Source organism: Mustela nivalis, assembly GCF_964662115.1.
Source record: "Mustela nivalis genome assembly, chromosome: 8".
Lineage (NCBI taxonomy): Eukaryota > Metazoa > Chordata > Mammalia > Carnivora > Mustelidae > Mustela > Mustela nivalis.
In genome coordinates this window covers 6017916-6035240 of record NC_139027.1, presented here as the reverse complement: position 1 = coordinate 6035240, position 17325 = coordinate 6017916, and the positions used below count along the sequence as shown (strand labels likewise).

At 44.7% G+C, this 17325-nt stretch overlaps 1 protein-coding gene and 1 long non-coding RNA gene across 2 annotated transcripts in view; one reads left to right on the top strand and one right to left on the bottom strand.

The window, feature by feature from the left end:
- CPSF3 (cleavage and polyadenylation specific factor 3) overlaps positions 1–17325 on the bottom strand; it is a 44141-nt gene that overhangs the window by 7771 nt on the left and 19045 nt on the right. The window contains exons 8-15 of the mRNA XM_082743665.1: positions 15398–15573; positions 14000–14158; positions 13053–13199; positions 10029–10181; positions 8166–8274; positions 5523–5621; positions 4312–4406; positions 2201–2288 (exon numbers count right to left, since the gene is read on the bottom strand). Of these exons, the coding sequence (XP_082599791.1) occupies positions 2201–2288; positions 4312–4406; positions 5523–5621; positions 8166–8274; positions 10029–10181; positions 13053–13199; positions 14000–14158; positions 15398–15573 (1026 nt within the window). The remainder of the gene's footprint in view (positions 1–2200; positions 2289–4311; positions 4407–5522; positions 5622–8165; positions 8275–10028; positions 10182–13052; positions 13200–13999; positions 14159–15397; positions 15574–17325) is intronic.
- Positions 5635–13269, top strand: LOC309871021. Its single transcript, XR_014314951.1, has 3 exons — positions 5635–6362; positions 9029–9132; positions 11218–13269. It is a non-coding gene; the product is annotated as an uncharacterized lncRNA (long non-coding RNA).

Genomic DNA, 17325 nt, shown 5'->3' with positions numbered 1-17325 from the left:
ACTTCACTCAGACTACAAGGCCAAAGTCCTCAAAGTGGTCCATAAAACCCCCCGCTTCTGCCCCCGCTCCAAGCCCTACGAAGCTGCCCCAGCGCTCACTGGAGCACCAGCTCCCTGGGGGCAGCCACCTGCTGTGTCCTCTGCTGTGCCCTAAGCACCTAGAAATACCCCTGCCCAACAGAAGGTGCTCGATAAATATTTGTCAAATGAATGTCAGCTCTGCAAGCACCTCGTTACTCCAGAAGAACAGACTCTCCTTTGCTGAATACAGCACAAAGCAGCGAAGAACTAGGGAACCCAGGGCGGCCTGCTGATTTAGCACAGTTAGCTCGGGGACCAACCCTCCTCCAACCTGCGTGCACGGAATCCCTGGGAAGTGCCCAGAGGCCAACCTCAGGAAGCCATGTCTGCACCGTTACTCTGTTATTAAAAATGATCACTAAGGATAGAGTAGCCATCGTCAGCCGGCACAGAGCAGGGAGAGGGCGCCCTCCCCTCGCACCCGAGTACGAAGAGGCAGCCAGGCCGCTTCATGGCAGCTCCGCACTCGTGTGCTCCGCCCGGACAGACACGTCTGCTGACGTCTGTTTTCGCTTTCCAGCACAGTCGCTAAGCGGCGGCTTCGTCACGGCTGCAGGCGGCATCAGGACAACACAGCGGACGGTCCCAAGCCCAACACGCCCCGTGGTCCCTGGCCCCCCTCACGGTGAGGCACGGGTTCAGGGTGGCTAATACATGACTCGGCCCAAAGACTCCCCAGCATCCTAACCGGCCTAGAAACACACCATTTTTGCACAGACGTCTCATTTTTCAGAAGAGTAGCCACATATCTGACAAGAATACTGACATCAGGTGTTATACCACAAGACAGACTTCCTCTTACAAAAGGGTTATCAAAGCGCAACGAACAGAAAGGAGCCCGGGAGGTTAAAGCGATTCAGGTCGGAGCGATCGGGCTGAGCGGACCGCATCCGGGTCGGAGGGAAGGCCGTGCTCTCAGGGAAGCGGGCGTCCGTCCGGAAGGGCGCACCCCGCAGAGCTCTGGGTTTGAACCTTTTCGTGTTCTCTGCCCTCCGCTCTGTCCCTCACCGCGCCACCACTCACGGGCTGGGACAGCCGCACAAGGAAAGCCCGCCCTCCCACACACGCCCCCACCTGGTGCTCTGCCTATTCTATTTTTATCACCTAAGAAAAATATAAAATAGTAAATAAAATATGAAAAACCTGACAGCCACCCTTGGAGCTGTTCTGTCACGTGTGTACTTTTGCGTTCAGGGGCACAGACTGTGACCCTGAGTGAGACTCGTGGAGACGCACCGCTCCCTCCGCCACGCAACACGCACACGGGGGTGTCTGTTCCCCATGAGCCAATTCAACGAACACAACTCATCAGCGGTGTCCACAGGAACGTTTTCACAGTTTTACTATTCCTCAAAACAAATTCGAACGCTTACCAGCACCTCAGATGAATAATTTAGATTTGTCTACGTATTTATTCATCTCATTACGTAGATGCAGTCACAAGACGATGGATCATGGATCCAGTGAAACGTTTTCTCCTCCTGCAATCAAACACTACCTATTTGTTTATTTTTTGCAATTTCACGACAGAAAACCGTTCTCTGGGGGACAAGACCTGGTACGAGGAGGAGGGTAAAGGCTGCGGGGCTTCCGCAGACTCTTCAGGGGTTAGCGTCCGTCCGTGCCACTGAAGCCTTACCCTGAATTATGCATAAAATAGCACAGCTGTAAAGAATCACACACCTGTCTTCACTAGTGTCTTCTGTGACTGAAAATGATGACTTAGAAAAGGAAACATAAAGTGACTGCGAAACTGCCCTGAAGGGAGATTCCACTCTGTTCCATAGGTTTCACCACACCCCCAGAGGGCCGCAGATTCTCTTACTAGACATGCTAGCTCTGTTCAGCAGTAGTTTGGAATTTCTGATTAAAGTGGTTTTGAGAGGACCATGACTAAGGAATTTTATCCTAGTGTTCAGGGCAACCAGATTTTGGGCAACAGCACAAATAAAAGACCCACGACAAGAAATAAAATGTAAGTGACATGCAGTGTTATGCACATATTGTATCATGAAGGCTACAGGACGAGAACAAGCAGATTTCAAGTTCTAGGATTCTGTCTTCGCAGACCATGGGAGACATGAAAGAATCAACTGATCAAAATGCAACCATTCCGTACCTTTCCTTATTTTCGGGTTGGACTGGACTTCCAGTATCACGGTTGTTACTGTATCTGCATACATATCATTGGAAGGGTTTGCCAGCCACTGCAAAGCAAAAGGCAGAATTAGGAAGGCGTGAATAGGGCTAACCACAAAAGCCGTGAGTGCTCCCCGCTCATCCACGGACTGTACACACGTGACTTCCGTTTTGTGCATTTTCTCTATGAAACTAACCTGAAATTAACAACGCTGGGCTTTTCTGCGATCTGCTGAGCACAGCATGAGCACAGCCTTTGCGGCAAGGACTTTGTGGGCATCCCCTCACCTGACCCTCAGAACACCTTCCTTTTTCAGAGGTCACGCATGAGCTAAGCCAGCAGTAACTCCGGTGCTGGGACTCAAGAGCAGATCCCTGAGCACTGGGCCTCATAAGCACACAGCAGTAGTTCTAAACACTTCCTCTGGATTTCCACACGAAGCTTAGGACCCTTTGCTCCTCCATACGCCCAGGGCTCCATGACCATTTTCCTCGGGTGGGACCAGGTGAATTACTTCAGGAACAAACGCCTTCCTTAATGTGTAAGGGTGCCTGAGGACTCAGTCAGCTGAGGTTTCGACTCTTGATTTCAGTTCAGGTCGTGGTCTTGGGGTTGTGAGATCGAGCCCTGCACGCGGGCTCTGCACACAGGAGGGAGTCTGCTTTAAGAATTTTTCCCTTTGGGGGCGCCTGGGTGGCTCAGTGGGTTAAGCCGCTGCCTTCGGCTCAGGTCATGATCTCAGGGTCCTGGGATCGAGTCCCACATCCGGCTGTCTGCTCAGCAGGGAGCCTGCTTCCTCCTCTCTATCTCTGCCTGCCTCTCTGCCTACTTGTAATCTCTCTCTGTCAAATAAATAAATAAAATCTTAAAAAAAATAAAAAAAAAAAAGAATTTTTCCCTTTGTCCCTTTCCCAGCTTGCACATGTGTGCTTTCTCTCTCCTTCTCTCTAAAAGAAATGGTTAAAATCTTAAAAAAAAAAATGTGTAAGAACAGAACAGTGAACCATCTGGATGGGGCAGTTACATCAGATTCTACCCCAAGGCGGAGAAACAGAGGAGGTATCTCCCTGGCTCATTTAGTCCCAGGATTCACTCTGAAAGTCCTTCTCCAAACTTAACAGGTGCCAAGTTATCAAATTCAACCATCAAATTAATCTGGTGTCTGGGTTCCAAATTCTACCAGTAGGAATTTAAAATTCTAATAGTAGAAACCATACTCAACGGTTTCTAGCCTTTGTGTATTTGGGTCACCTTACTTTTGCTTATTTGGATTTTTAAAATTCCACTCTCTAAAGAGTGCTGCATGACCAGTCTATTTGTTTCAATGTAATAGAATTTGATTTTTATCTTGGAACGTGGGCTCTTTTGATAGAACTGAAGATATCCTGGGCGATCTCAGAATTAGTTGAAACTTCTCACATGAGACCTATATTCACTACATAAACAAAATATTAAGCCTTAATTTAATATTAATTTCCTTTCTTTTCTTTTTCTTTTCTTTTTTTTTTTTTTTAAAAAGCCCGCCAGCGAGATGAAGTGCAGCGGTTTCTTTTCTTTTCTTTCTTTCTTTTTTTTTTAAGATTTTTTAATTTATTTGACAGAGATCACAAGTAGGCGGAGAGGCAGGCAGAGAGAGAGAAGGAAGCAGGCTCCCCGCTGAGCAGAGAGCCCGATGTGGGGCTCGATCCCAGGACCCTGGGACCATGACCCGAACCGGAGGCTGAGGCCCTAACTCACTGAGCCACCCAGGCGCCCCCTTTCTTTTCTTTTCAACCAGGTTCCACACCCAGTGTGCAGGCCAACGTGGGGCTTGAACTCATGGCCCTGAGATCAAAGCCCGAGCCGAGCTCTACAGTTGGATGCTCAACGAGCTGAGCCACCCAAGGTGCCCCTGATATTAGTTTCTATGTTATTGGAACTCAGAGAACATGCCCAGCTGTGTCATATTTTAAGCTGATTTGGGCAAGAAAAATATGCACACACACATTATATATTTTTCTGACTGAGAAGAAACAAATTTTCTCTACAATTATATGTGAAGTCTAGAAATTTTTTCCCCCTCCTAGTTAAGGTAAATAATCTTATCTTACTTCTAACACCACCATTCCTGGCTCCTGTATGACAGTAATATTCTTGAACACTTTCAGAGCAGGCTTTTCTTGAATTTCTAATTCTTCCACGTCACCTGAGAAAAAGAAGTAACATTAAGATGTATATAATTTTCTGATAATCTTCCAGAGGCATCATTATTCCGTTTATAGACAGTTGAAATAAATTTGATATACAGTAAGAAAGTTAATTTACTCATTTATGTAGCCAGATTTCAAATAACTAAGCTTTATGTGAATGTTTGTAGCAACTGAAAGATCTCAACATGTATTAAAAAAATAACAAAGCAGGATTTACCTCGGACCTTCAACATTTTATCAGTCATTAACTTTGGTGACTGTCAAACATTTGCATTTATATAAGAGATTTACCCACTAGCACCTTAAATTTAATATGAGACTAGTCAGCTACTACCAACTAGTCACTTCTGCCTTCATCACTCTATAGGAATATTCTGCTATGAGGAGACTTTTCTGGTCCTCCCAGGAACCTTTTAATTAAGGGTTAATTCAGACATATTTTATTAACTTTCTGTGCTAAGACCTATAAATTCTAACAGGAGGATGTGAAGTTAAAAAAAAAAAAAAGATTTTCTTTCTACTGGTTTATTTTATGGTGGTATTTTGCTACCTGAATTATGAAGAGCATATTAATAGAAAATGTAACTTGTTACTCAGAGTTCCTGCTTATTAGAGGGAACCCACACCCTTTGACTTAGTCACTGCCCCTCATTATGTCCATGCACAAAAATCTCTAACTCAGAATAGTCTAGTATGAAAACAGAACAGGTTTACTGTTCTACTGGCCTTTGGCCAGTGGTCATGTGTTCTTGCAGAACCTGCTGTGTAGACTGGTACTTGATGGAACCAGGAAACTTATTTTCTGAATAAGAAATAGATGAAATTTAGCAATAGTTTACAACAGCAGATTTTAAACACACGGGGCAAAGATTACGGATGTTCTTAGAATTTTCAGTGAATCAAGGATTAAAAAGTATAACATAATTTAACAAATTTATGAGTACATTTTCAAAAATTCACCTAAAGCTGATAACATGTCCAAGCAAAGTGCAAATAAAATTTGTACAAATTCTTGGACCATTACCCAAATTAAATAACATCCTTTCCCAAATATATACCTATCTTACTCAAAAGCAGAAAACAATTTGGTGCATTTTAACAAGTATACACACCTGTCAATTTCTGTAGCTGGTAACAGAGCAAATTAAAAGGGCCGGTATAGGGAATGGCTTGGGTCTGTTTCACAGTGCTCATGGCCAAGTCAGTATAATCTGAAGAGGAAATCAGAATAAATAAACTTTAAGTAACACTACGAGTTGCACAAAATATAATCTGCAACGTACAATTTGCATGTATAGGGACGGAGGGGAGTTAAACAAGGTAAATCCGAACATGTTTCTCAGGAAGCGCATGAGGTGCTCCTTAATTTGTTCCCGCCCTACATTTCCCCCCTGAACTCCCATGGCCCCCCTGCTCCCTGACTTATGCTTATGCTTCAGCAGTACGACAGCAGTCTCAATTGCCCTGGAAACATCAGGTCCCTGAGGGTCTCCCGGCCAGCGCGCCAGCTGTCCTCTGCTGTCTTCTGGGCTTGGCCACTTCCGACAATCCTTCACTGTGAGGTGCAAGTGTTGCCTGGTCTGCAAAACCTTTCCCGACTCTTCTAGGCCGGTTCTCTCCTCGTATACTTAGGCACTTCTCTGTGTCACTCATCAGCACGGTGCCGAGCTCTGGACAAGAATGCTTCTCCCAGGAGGCAGCTTTCCAGGGGCTGGAGCTGGGCTTTGTAACGCATGTCCGGTCCTCCGGCACCCATGGCTCGGAGGAGGCCTGCTCTCACTGCTAGAGCGGGGAACAAGGTATACCCCACCGCGGCATGTGCCAAAGCTGACGGCTGGCCCAGCTCACAGAGGACTACCTAAATGCTGCTGTTCCTTGTCCTTCCACAGGCCTGGTCCAATGGTGGAGGAGCAGGAGGTCTAAATTTCATCTGGGCCCAGAATTTCAGCAAGGTAGTTATCAAACCATTCTGAACACCTACGACCTCCACAGGAGACGGAAGAAAAGAACAGCAGCAATTCTAGGAACAGAAAGGCGACCACTTTCTGGAAGGTGGGACGTGCAGAGAGGTGAATCCGAGGAGATATACGGGAAGACAGACCGTGGGGCCGGCGGGGAGAGCCTCGTCAGCTGGCTGCCAGCAAGCGAGAGAGGAGCAGAGCACAAAACTGGAACTTTTAGAAGTCCGCTCCACGGAGGGATGTTGCTCTAGAGGCTAGGCAGGGAGTGGAACCCTTGCTGGGACAGTGTAGTCTCAGGACCCTTAGGGTGACAGAAAGACCAGGGTTGTCTGAGGGTGGCAGAGCCCCCAGGTGTTGGAGCAGGGACGCTGGCTGTAGAGGTGGAGCCGAGGGGGGCTCTCAGCTCGGGGTTGCCATAAACCACCATCCGAGGCACGCTCGGGCCACTACTCTTCGAGCAGGGACCCCACAAGCGGCAGATCCGGAGAGACCACCTTCCTCCTCCGGGAGGAGCAGCATAGCATGGGAACACGGCAGGAATCTGCTGGGTTTGGAGACTCCAAAGGGGGCCGAGCGCCAGAGACAGAAACGCTTGGTCACAGGCCGGGTGAGCTCGGAGCGCGGCCGGAGACCAGGGAGACGGGAGGGACTGACTGCTTTTCTCTGAGGGCGCAGTGAGGAGTAGGGCCCCGAGCTCTCAGCTCTGGGACAGAGATGGGGAGGCTGCCCATTCCCCGCCTCTAAAGCTGTACAGAAAGGTAAAAGCATTCAGGGAACAAAAGCTCAGGAGAGGAAACTTGAGCAGATTGCTTAGCCTGGCCCCTGGGAAGGGCGGGGCAATTCTGCCTTGGGCAGAGGCACTGGAGAATCACAGCAACAGGCCCCTCCCCCAGAAGATGGCGAGAACACCCAGCCAAGACCACGTTCACCGATCAATGAGAACCACAGAACTCCAGAGGGAGGGGAATCCGGCACAGAGAATTCATGGGTTTCCCCCATGATTCTTTAGTCTTCCAAAGTTGAATTTTTTCTTTATTATTTTCTTTCTCTATTTTTTTCTGAATTTTTCTTCTTATCAATTGATACTTCTTATCAATTCCTTTTTAAAAATCTTTTCTAATTTTCATTTTTACAGTCAGATTCTATCATTTCATTGTCTTTAACCTTAGTTTTTATATGTGTGTTTTTCTTTCTTTAAAATTTTGGGATGTAGTTTCTTCTAACAGACCGAAATACACCCTAAATCTAGTGCATGGCTTTGTTCTATTCACCCGACTGATCACATTCTCTCCTTTCTTTCAATTTTTCTGTTTAGTTTTAAATTTTTCTTCTTTCTTTTTTCTTATACTTTCATAAAGCACTCACACTTTATTAGCACTGTATGCATAAAACGGAGCACAGTTATTTAACCTAATGCCATATGTACTGCAAAAGTAATGGCCCCCAGCATTTACACAGGCACACGACATAGAGGCCCAGCAAGCGATGTGGAAGTCTAGGTCTTAAGAATCAAAATGGACATGTGGGGAGTCCACAGTTACTTCAGAAAATAAAAGTACAACAACTCCATTGTGAAAGGTGGAAAACAGGCTTGTCAAGGGTCAGCAGGAGCGGTTAACCTTGGAGGTGAACGTATGCTCCCAGTTAAGAAAAATGTTCACCAAGAACGGGATTATTAACTCAATTCTATTACTTGGCTGTTACTTAAGATTTGGCCATTAGGAAGAGAAGTTTTCATAGCTTTTCTTTCAATGTGAAAATCAGTTTATATTTGACATTTAATAGTATACTTACTGGAGAGGTCACACGGAGAAAGTATGTGATAATTAAAGTTTCTTTTAACAAGTATTCCCGAGACCCGCTGGCCTTGTTCTGGTTTTTTGTCGGCTAAAAAGCCCATGACCTATTAAAAAAAAAAAAAAAAAAAAAAAAGGAGGAGGAAATAGAGTTTTGGAAAATGCAATTATTCAGATAATCATAATAATGACCATTAGGCATTTGAAAAGTTGGACACTTAACCAATTGTGCCTCCCAGGTGCCCCTCTAGTTAAAAAAAATGCAGCTGGGTGGCTCAGTCAGTTAAGTATCTGCCTTCGGCTCAGCTTACGATTCCAGGGTATTGAGATCGAGCCCTGTATCAGGCTCCCGGCTCCGTGGGGAGCCTGCTTCTCCCTCTGCCTGCTGCTCCCCCTGCTTGTACACACACTCTGTCAAATAAATAAATAAAATCTTAAAAAAAAAAAAACCAACTCTGAAAGTCCTGCTCTAAAGATATCAGCTTAATTTTGTTCAACTCCGCCTCTCCTAAATTTGTAAGACTATAAAATAGTCGCCCCTCCCCAAATCTCAACCAGCAGGGTTGGGGAAATTCAATTCTTAGATTCCTCACTAAATACATTTTTCTATAGGTACAGGGTCGCTTCCATTAAACTGGCTGCTAGAAAGTTTTGTGAACAGGAGTTAACTGAGGAGGAAACCCAATCATCTGTCCTTCTTTAGCAACAAAAGCCTCACATCTTAGCTTTTGCTGACTTTTTTTCCTCGTGAACTCACTGCAAGGAAAGATATTCGTCATTTAGCCTTCTCACATCTGGCTCACTATACAAGAATTGCTGTAAAGTTGCTCATTAATACATGTCTGATATTTAAAACTTCAGATAAATCGTGAAAAAGTTTTCCTTAGACGTTTCTTGAAAAAAAGTCTTAACAGGAAGGACAAATACAAATACAGATACCTTACAGCGTCCCTCTAAAATCTCAGGTAAGATTTTTTTTTTTTCAAAGATTTTAAAAAGAGAGGGAGAGTGAGAAAGAGAGAGAGCATGAGGGGGAGGGTCAGAGGGAGAAGCAGACTCCCTGCCAAGCAGGGAGCCTGATGCAGAACTCGATCCTGGCACTCCAGGATCATGACTTGAGCCGAAGGCAGTGGCTTAACCAACTGTGAGCCACCCAGGCACCCTCAGGTAAGGTTTTTAACTATTTTATTTTTAAATCCTGAAAACACTGTATATTGCATCAAAAATGGACAAATTTTTTTAGTTTTTTTAATATGTTCCATCATTCCACATTTATGTTTAAACACATGAGCCATCTTTAGATTCTTCTGGAGAAACAGCAGTGGACAGAACACTATTAGATATAGTAGGAAAACAGTAATAAATATTTGTTTATTCTCAGACCAGGGAAGAAAGGGAAGTAGAGATGAGGATTACGAAGCTAACAAATGCAGGGGCGCCTGGGTGACTCGCTGGTTAAGCATCTGCCTTTGGTTCAGGTCATGATCTCAGGGTCCTGGGATCGAGTCCCACATTGTTCTCTGCTCAGCAGAGAGGCTGCTTCTCCCTCACTCTCCCTCTGCACTCTCAAGAAGTCAATAAAACCTTAAAAAATAAACAAAAACAAAAGCTAGAAAACAAAGCTATCAAATTCAACTGCCCTAAGATCTAATGTACTTGAAAACTTTCTGTGTAAAGAAATGACTTAGTAGGACCAGAAGACCTAAAAAAGCATATGGATAAAATTCTTTCACTATACTAAGTAGACAGAAATCATCATTAAGGACATTATCTTGCTTTGATGAAAAGAAGACTATTATTTTTAAGAAGCATACATTTCCTTTTAGAAAGACCTGGATAAGATTATAAACCACCTTTTTACCTTGGCTAGTTTTTCTCCTCTGAAATTCAAGGTCACAGCTTCTGTATTCCGAGGATTATGAACCTCTATGTGAACTTCATCGTTGTCCTCATATTCTCGAATCAGGGCTGCTTTCAATCTGGCCATTTCGTTTTGTTCTCCATGGACTAAAATCTACACAGAATGAATGTAAGAGGCCATAGGGAAACATCCTGAGTGCGGCTTCACGATGGCCCCCATCTGACTTCAGTACGTGAAACAGACATATACTTGACGTTATTAAACTTAACAACTTTGAGGGCCTCCTGTCAGTCAAACTTGTACAGTTATTTTCATTCTGTTTGGCTTTAAAAATCCTGAAGCGGAACTATTTTAAGAGAGTAAAGACCCTTCTACTTCAGGTGTTCCCACTAGTGAGATACACAACTTTATGGAAGCTGGACTTTTCCCCCAGACTTCTATGCTCAACTGTAAAGGACTGTGCCCGTGACGTCTGTAACCCCCACCGGCTTCAGACGCAGGATTCTTGCACGAAACCATTGCTCCTCTTACTAATGCAGAGTTTCCTTTAGGTCTCTTAATACAAGACATTCAAAAGAAGCTTCTTATGGGGAAGAAAAAGACTTCTGGTATTTTCTTCCATTTATTATAGTAATACCAAATAAGATATTTCTGAACCAAATGAAACTGTCTTTGAGGGGTATTTACAGTAACTGTATTAGATACCAGCCTCTTTCCATTCACTTCTATAATCTGTATTTGACAAGACAGATCATTCTTAACCTACAGACTCCTGGTCGATGATTTCTCGCCTGGGCTCACAGAAGCCTCTCCGGCAATCACTACCGGGCAGAGGCGTTTGGCCAAGTAAGGAGCCCCGACCTTGAGGTCTGGCACTCAAACACGAATCCTGGCTCCTTAAGCACTTCTGAGCTACGTCAACTTGGGCAAGTTACTTAACATCTCAATTTTCTCATCTACAAACAGTTGTTGGTTGTAAGGGGTAAGCAAGTTGACACACGTAAACCAGAGTACAGGCTGCCATGTTGACTCAGTCGGTAAACCCTTGAGCTCAGGGTTGTGAGTTCGAGCCCCGTGTCAGGGGGAGAGATTACTTAGAACATGGGTACAGTACCTGGCACATGGTAAGTAATAAACACTAGCTTTTACTTGTCGTTACCCTTAACACTACTATTACTCTAACATGCAGATCATACTGTTGCTGACCTGGTTACTGAAGGAAAGCAAGCATCGAGTTCAATCCAGGAATTTAAACTGTCGGCAGAGAGCGAGCCTGGAGAGCAATGAAATGGGACTGAGGAAGAGGCGGTGGAGCTGACAGAAAGGGCAGTGCGGTCCCTCCTCGCCGGCGTCTACACGTGCAAGCGCATCCGTGACCCACACACAGGAGGGGGCCTGGGAGGGGCCCACACGTCACGAAATCCACCAGTTCGCCAAGCTAAAGAGGAGGCGAGAAATCTTTCTCCACCCAAGACTTTGCTTACTGAGTGAGGGTCACTGGGAAAGGCCTGCAAGGACTTCCAGGCCAGAAATCACTCAAAAATTAACACACGAGCACAGGAAAGGACGCTCAATACCACGAGTCATTAGGATAGTGAGAACCAAAACCACAAGATGCTGCTTCACGCTCACTAGGAGCAGCGGTGATTACAAAAGGCAAATGGCAAGTGTTGGCGAAGATGCGGAGGAATGGGAGCACTTGTGCCCTGCCTGGGATGCGGGGGGTACGCAGAATGGCGCAGCCACCTCGGGAAGCTGAACGAGCCTCCGAGCCGGCGAGCCCACTCCTCGGTTCATATACTGAAGGAGTGAGGACAGGGCCTCACACAGAGGCTCACAGGTCAGGCTTCACCGGGGCGTGTGTACACCGCGTGCCTGCGTGTGATCTATACGGACAGCGCAATGTTGTTCACCCACACAGAGGATGGGAGTCAGATTCGTGCGACTATCAGACCAACCTTGAACACATTCTGTGCAGTGCTGTAGGATTTCACTGACATGCACTGTCTACGCCAGGCAAATCCAGAGAGACAGAAAGTAAACTGGAGATTACCTGGGGCTGGGGAGGAGGAAATGGGGAATTTTTGCTGAGTAGGGAGTTTCTGTTTGGGGTGATGAAAAAGTTTGGGAATAGGGGTTGGTGACGGTTGCACAACACTGTGAATGTGATTCACACCATGGAACTGTCCAGATAAAAATGGCAACTTCCATGTCACATATATTTTACCACAATGAAAAAATTTAAGGAGAAAAAGACTAGCAAAAGGCTGTTTCCTCTAAACTACTTTTCAATAAATCTAGGAAGGGCACTTCATCCTTTCTTCCCTGTCCCAAATTCCCAAAGTGTCCTGTTGATTAAAAATACTTTTTTTTTTTAAAGCTTTCCCCTTATCCCTCCCCAATCCCACCAAAATAGAATTGTTACTTTTGTATTACATGAAACTTACAAATATAAACAAATCACATCAGTAAGGAGCTATGTGATTTTGTATCTATTTGGATCTTTAATTTTTACTATTAGATGATCTTTCTCTTCTTTTCATTTTACTAAGCATTTACTCCCTGCCAGGCACCATATTACATGCTTCAGATCTATGTTCTCTCATCCCTTCTTCACAATTACCTTATGAGGTATTATTATCCCTAATTACTAATAGGGCACAGAGAGGTTAAGTAACTTGCCCAAGGTTACCCAGCAGGTAAGAGATGGAGCTGAGATTCAAAACAAGCAGTCACAAGCAAAGCCTGTGCTCTTAGGTTATGGGAGAGGCTGCAGAAAATGACAGAAAGAGCACTGGAGTTGGGATTAGGGGATCTGATGAGGGACTTTGGCTAAATGGAGACAGAGTGCACAGCTTGCCTAACTCAGAAGGGAGCTGCAAAGGCCAGGTCCAAGTGCTCCCAGAAACACTCTGTGAAAAGGGCCACCTTAATGATAGGCAGTGTCTGATTTGAAAACCAGCTGTGGTTTCTTGGGTATGTTTTCTTCCTCTTTAATGTTATAAGTCAAAGTCATAGACTAACCACATGAGGCGGTTTCAAAGCACGAATAAATTCACTGGTTTGCTGGTAATCTGTGTGAGCAGAGAAAGAAATGTAATCAACAGACATTTTCAGTGGTAACTTCTGTCCAGACATGGTAGTGATTTCTTCTGGCTCAGACATGATATGCTGTTAAAAAACAAAACAAAACAAAAATAAAAGAAACAAAGCAAATAAACTACCCAATCAGAAGAGAAAAGTACATTTTCTATTTGTTAATGCAGCCACAAACTCTTACGTTAAATTTGGGACCTTTAGCACGAAAAGCATTCTAACCATCGACTTAGTAAATATCAAATACTTATTTTCTTGGTCAAGCAAGTATTTAATCAGGAAAGTAAGCAGGTTAACTAAAATTCAATGTACTTAGAGTACTGGAAGTGGCAATTGTAACTTATGGCCAGAAAGGCAAACTTGGATTCCCAGCTATTGTCCTGCTCTAAAAAGTCACCTTTCAAACAGATGTGTTTCTGTTCTGGAAATCTATTTTAAATACATGGCCAACATTGTGTGACTTGAGAATACCCTAAAGTAATAAAAAACGGTCACACTGGGGAATCACAAGGTATTTTAAAAACTAAGGCAAATTCTACAAAGAGGAGCTAAGAGGATGCGAGGCTGGGATGTTCAGAAACGGCTTCTGGAGCTCTGCACGGATTTCCCACCACGTGCACATCCCCGAGCTAGCATCGACTGTGTATCAGCAGGAAGACAGGCAATCGACCCAGACACCTCCTGTGACTTATCAAGAGGACACACACTGGCAAACTTCTTCTTCAGTGAATGAGGGCATCCATGGTTTTGCATCTGTCTCAGATCGGTTCCTTCCCATAGTTTTTACTGAGACCGATGGGCGCTTCTCAGGCTTTAATGTGCCACCTTGGCAATTCTGATTAGGAGTAACGCAGTGGTCTAAGACCATGGCTGACCTTGGCAAGTGTCCCTTCCACACAGTACCCTGCTATAATGACGCCGTTCCTCTTATCCGTGCACCAGCTTTCGAAGAGCTCCCTGGATAAGCCGCTCTGCATCATGCCTGGGGAGGCCATGACGACGCTGGGACCGATGTCGTCGAAGTGGTCCATGCTCTGGGGGGGGAACAGGAAAGGCAGACGCATGCGGAGTACCAGCGCTTGGCAAGGCATTCCTCGTTTTTAAAGAACAAAAAGCTAGGTAAAAAGATGAATCACACTACTGAAAGGGTCTCGGCGAGACTTGTAAATATTTTAAGTCCAGTTTCTAAGACCCTAAACAATTTAGGCTAGGAATAAAAGGGGGACAAAGTGATAAAAGGCAGTTAGTTCACAGGGACCTTTTCAATCTCCTGCTGGTATTAATGGGCAGTAATAGGATCATTTTCATTGCTAGATCTGCAGGCCGGAAAAAAGCAAGAGTCAAATGGCTTTCTATCTGCCCAAGATAGAACCCGGAAAGAATTTTCCCCGCTCACAATGGCCTTGTGTGCTTCGTGAGTGTTTTGAGCTGGCCTAGAAATCCAACCAAAAGGTTCAACGTTGTTTCTAGGGAAAACTTGGCTCTAATTCTTAAAAATTAACTTAAAAAAAAAAAACAGTATTTTATGAATAGAGCCCATTTATAACTAGAAGATGACTTATAACCTCAATTATTTGGAGCATTATTTCTAAGATTAAAGCATTAGTTTTAATAAAACAGTATTTTTCTAAAACTTTTTTTTAAAAAAGATTTTATTTACTCATTTGAGACAGAGAAAGAGAGAGAGCGCGTGCATGAGCAGGGGGAGAGGCAGAGCAGGGGGAGAGGCAGACTCTTCCCTGAACTGAGAGGCCATTGTGGGGCTCGATCCCAAGACCTGGAGATCATGACTTGAGCTGAAGGCACACGCCCAACGATCTGAGCCACCCCAGAGTCCCTAAAACTATTTTTTTAACTAAAGAAAATAAGGTTTTATTGTTTATTGGATGCTCTACAAAAGTAAACATGAAAGTTTTCATACATGGAATGGGTAATGGGAATCGGAAAGATGATTAGTTAGAGCAAGAATAGAAAAACTTGATATATAACGTAAGATATTTTCCTCATCAGGACTTCCTGTTTCTACAGCAGAGAGACCCAACTTAATCAGTAGAGTAAATACTGAGAATGTATGCAGATTTTGAGCAAGGGGCAAAAACTGTTGAAGCAGGAAAGAATGCCAATTGCTAAACTATTGTCTTCCTGCAGAAAATTGGGGCCGGCTAGAGAAACAGCGAGACCTCAGCACAAAGGACTGGGCCCCGGAACTGACGGCAGGCAGCTGTGAGAGCTGCTGACTCACCTATGACCCCGGGTCCCTCCCCAGCACTCACCTTGAGGTTACTAATGTGCTTGAAAACAAAGGGATTATTGATGTTGATCTGTTTGCGGATTTTGTCATTCATGGCATTTACATACGTCTGGTACACGGCCATGCACTTCTTGGCCAAAGAGGATGCGTAGTATATGGGAATGTCATGGAGTTCTGGGTGATTCTGCCAGTACTCATCTAGACAGATTTTATAAGAAACAAATTTCGTTTTGTTATGTGGGGTAAAAAGTTCAAATAATAAACGACAACCAAGAAATAAAAGCATAGAATTATGTATATATGGATTTACAAAAGTATATTATAAATACTTACGTATTTATACAACTACATATATCTATCTCCCTCTCTCGCAATTTCTATAAATGACTAATTTATGTGTTAATAGCAAAGATATCAAGGTTTGGAACCCCCTGTTGTGTTAGCAATACAACTGGTAATTACGAGCTCACAATTTCTTCAACATGCCCGCTGTCTGCAGAAACTGTCACCCTGGTTAAGGGTGAGCCACATTTAAGACACTGCTGTGCACGGGGATGGAAAGTGGGGGGCGGGGCTGCTGGTCTTGGAACTTGGTTGTTTTCCGTGAGGCCATCTCCTTTCTCCGGTCCCTTCTGGGCCTCTCAGCAGGAGGCCTCCTCCTTGTGGCTCTGCACCTGGTAGGCTTCTCACAGGGCCTGGCCCGTGGCCCAGCCTGTGGATACCAGGTAACAGTAAGTGGGGGGGTCCTTCCTGGGACACATTCCTAGCGGATCTCGCCTCCTGCCCACAGGAGAGGCCCTGCTCCGTGCCAGCTTCCCATTTTTCCTGGACAGTCTGGGGACACGCACACCTTCCTGTACATTCAGTCTTGCTTCGGTCAGGCAGCTTGCTATAGGCTGCTTGTAATCCAGGCTCTAACTCCTGCCCCTTGGTTTCCCTAGTGGCCCTGCAGCTCGGAGGCAGGGAGGCGAGCAGCACAGGCAGCGGCTGCCATCCACTGGGAGTGCGGAGCAGGGTTCCCAGCGTGTCGGCACCCACAGACCGCATCTTACAGAAGGAACAGAGGCTCAGAAATATAAATCCCTTGCACGAGATGCACAACCAGAATGTGGGCAGCTAGGATTTGATACCCACGGGTGGTCCAAGGCTCTGGGATGCAGCCTCTGGTTGGAAAGGATGATTCTTCATTCAACACATGTTGGCCTCTCTTGTGCTCTAGCTCTGGGGCAAGGGGTAGGGGCTATCATGGAGCCAAGGGAAGGATTTCCAGACTCTGAAGGTTTCCTATGTGCCCAGCCCTGGCTAACATTTTTTTTCAAATTGAGGTACAATTGACATATGATATCCTACTAGTTTCAGGTGTATTTCACAGCAATTCAGTATTTTTTATACACTACAAAATGATCCCCATGGTAAGTCTAGCTATCACCGGTCACTAAAGTTCTTACAATACCACTAACTACATTTCCAATGCTGTGGACCGCATTTCCGTAACATCTTTATCATCTAACTGGAAGTTTGTACATCTTAATCCCTTTTACTTATTTCGCTCGACCCCTAAGACCTCCCTTGTCTGGTAACTAACAGTCTGTTTCCTGTATCCAAGAGCCTCTTTCTGTTTGGTTTGTTTGTTCATTTGTTTTTTAGATTCCACATGTTAAGTGAAGTCATACAGTCTTTCTCTCTTATTTTGCTGCTTAATACCCTCTAGGTCCACACGTGTTGCAAATGGTCAGATAGTTCTTTATGACGGAGTAATACTGTCCATTGTCTCTATGTACCATAAATTCTTTATCATTCATTCATCAGTGAACACTTAGGTCATTTCATGTCTTGGCTACTGTAAACAACGTTGCAATGAACTATGTCTTTACACTGGTGTTTTCATTTTCTCTGATAAAAACCCAGAAGGAGGGCTGCTGGGTTGTATGGCCTTTCTAGTTTTTATTT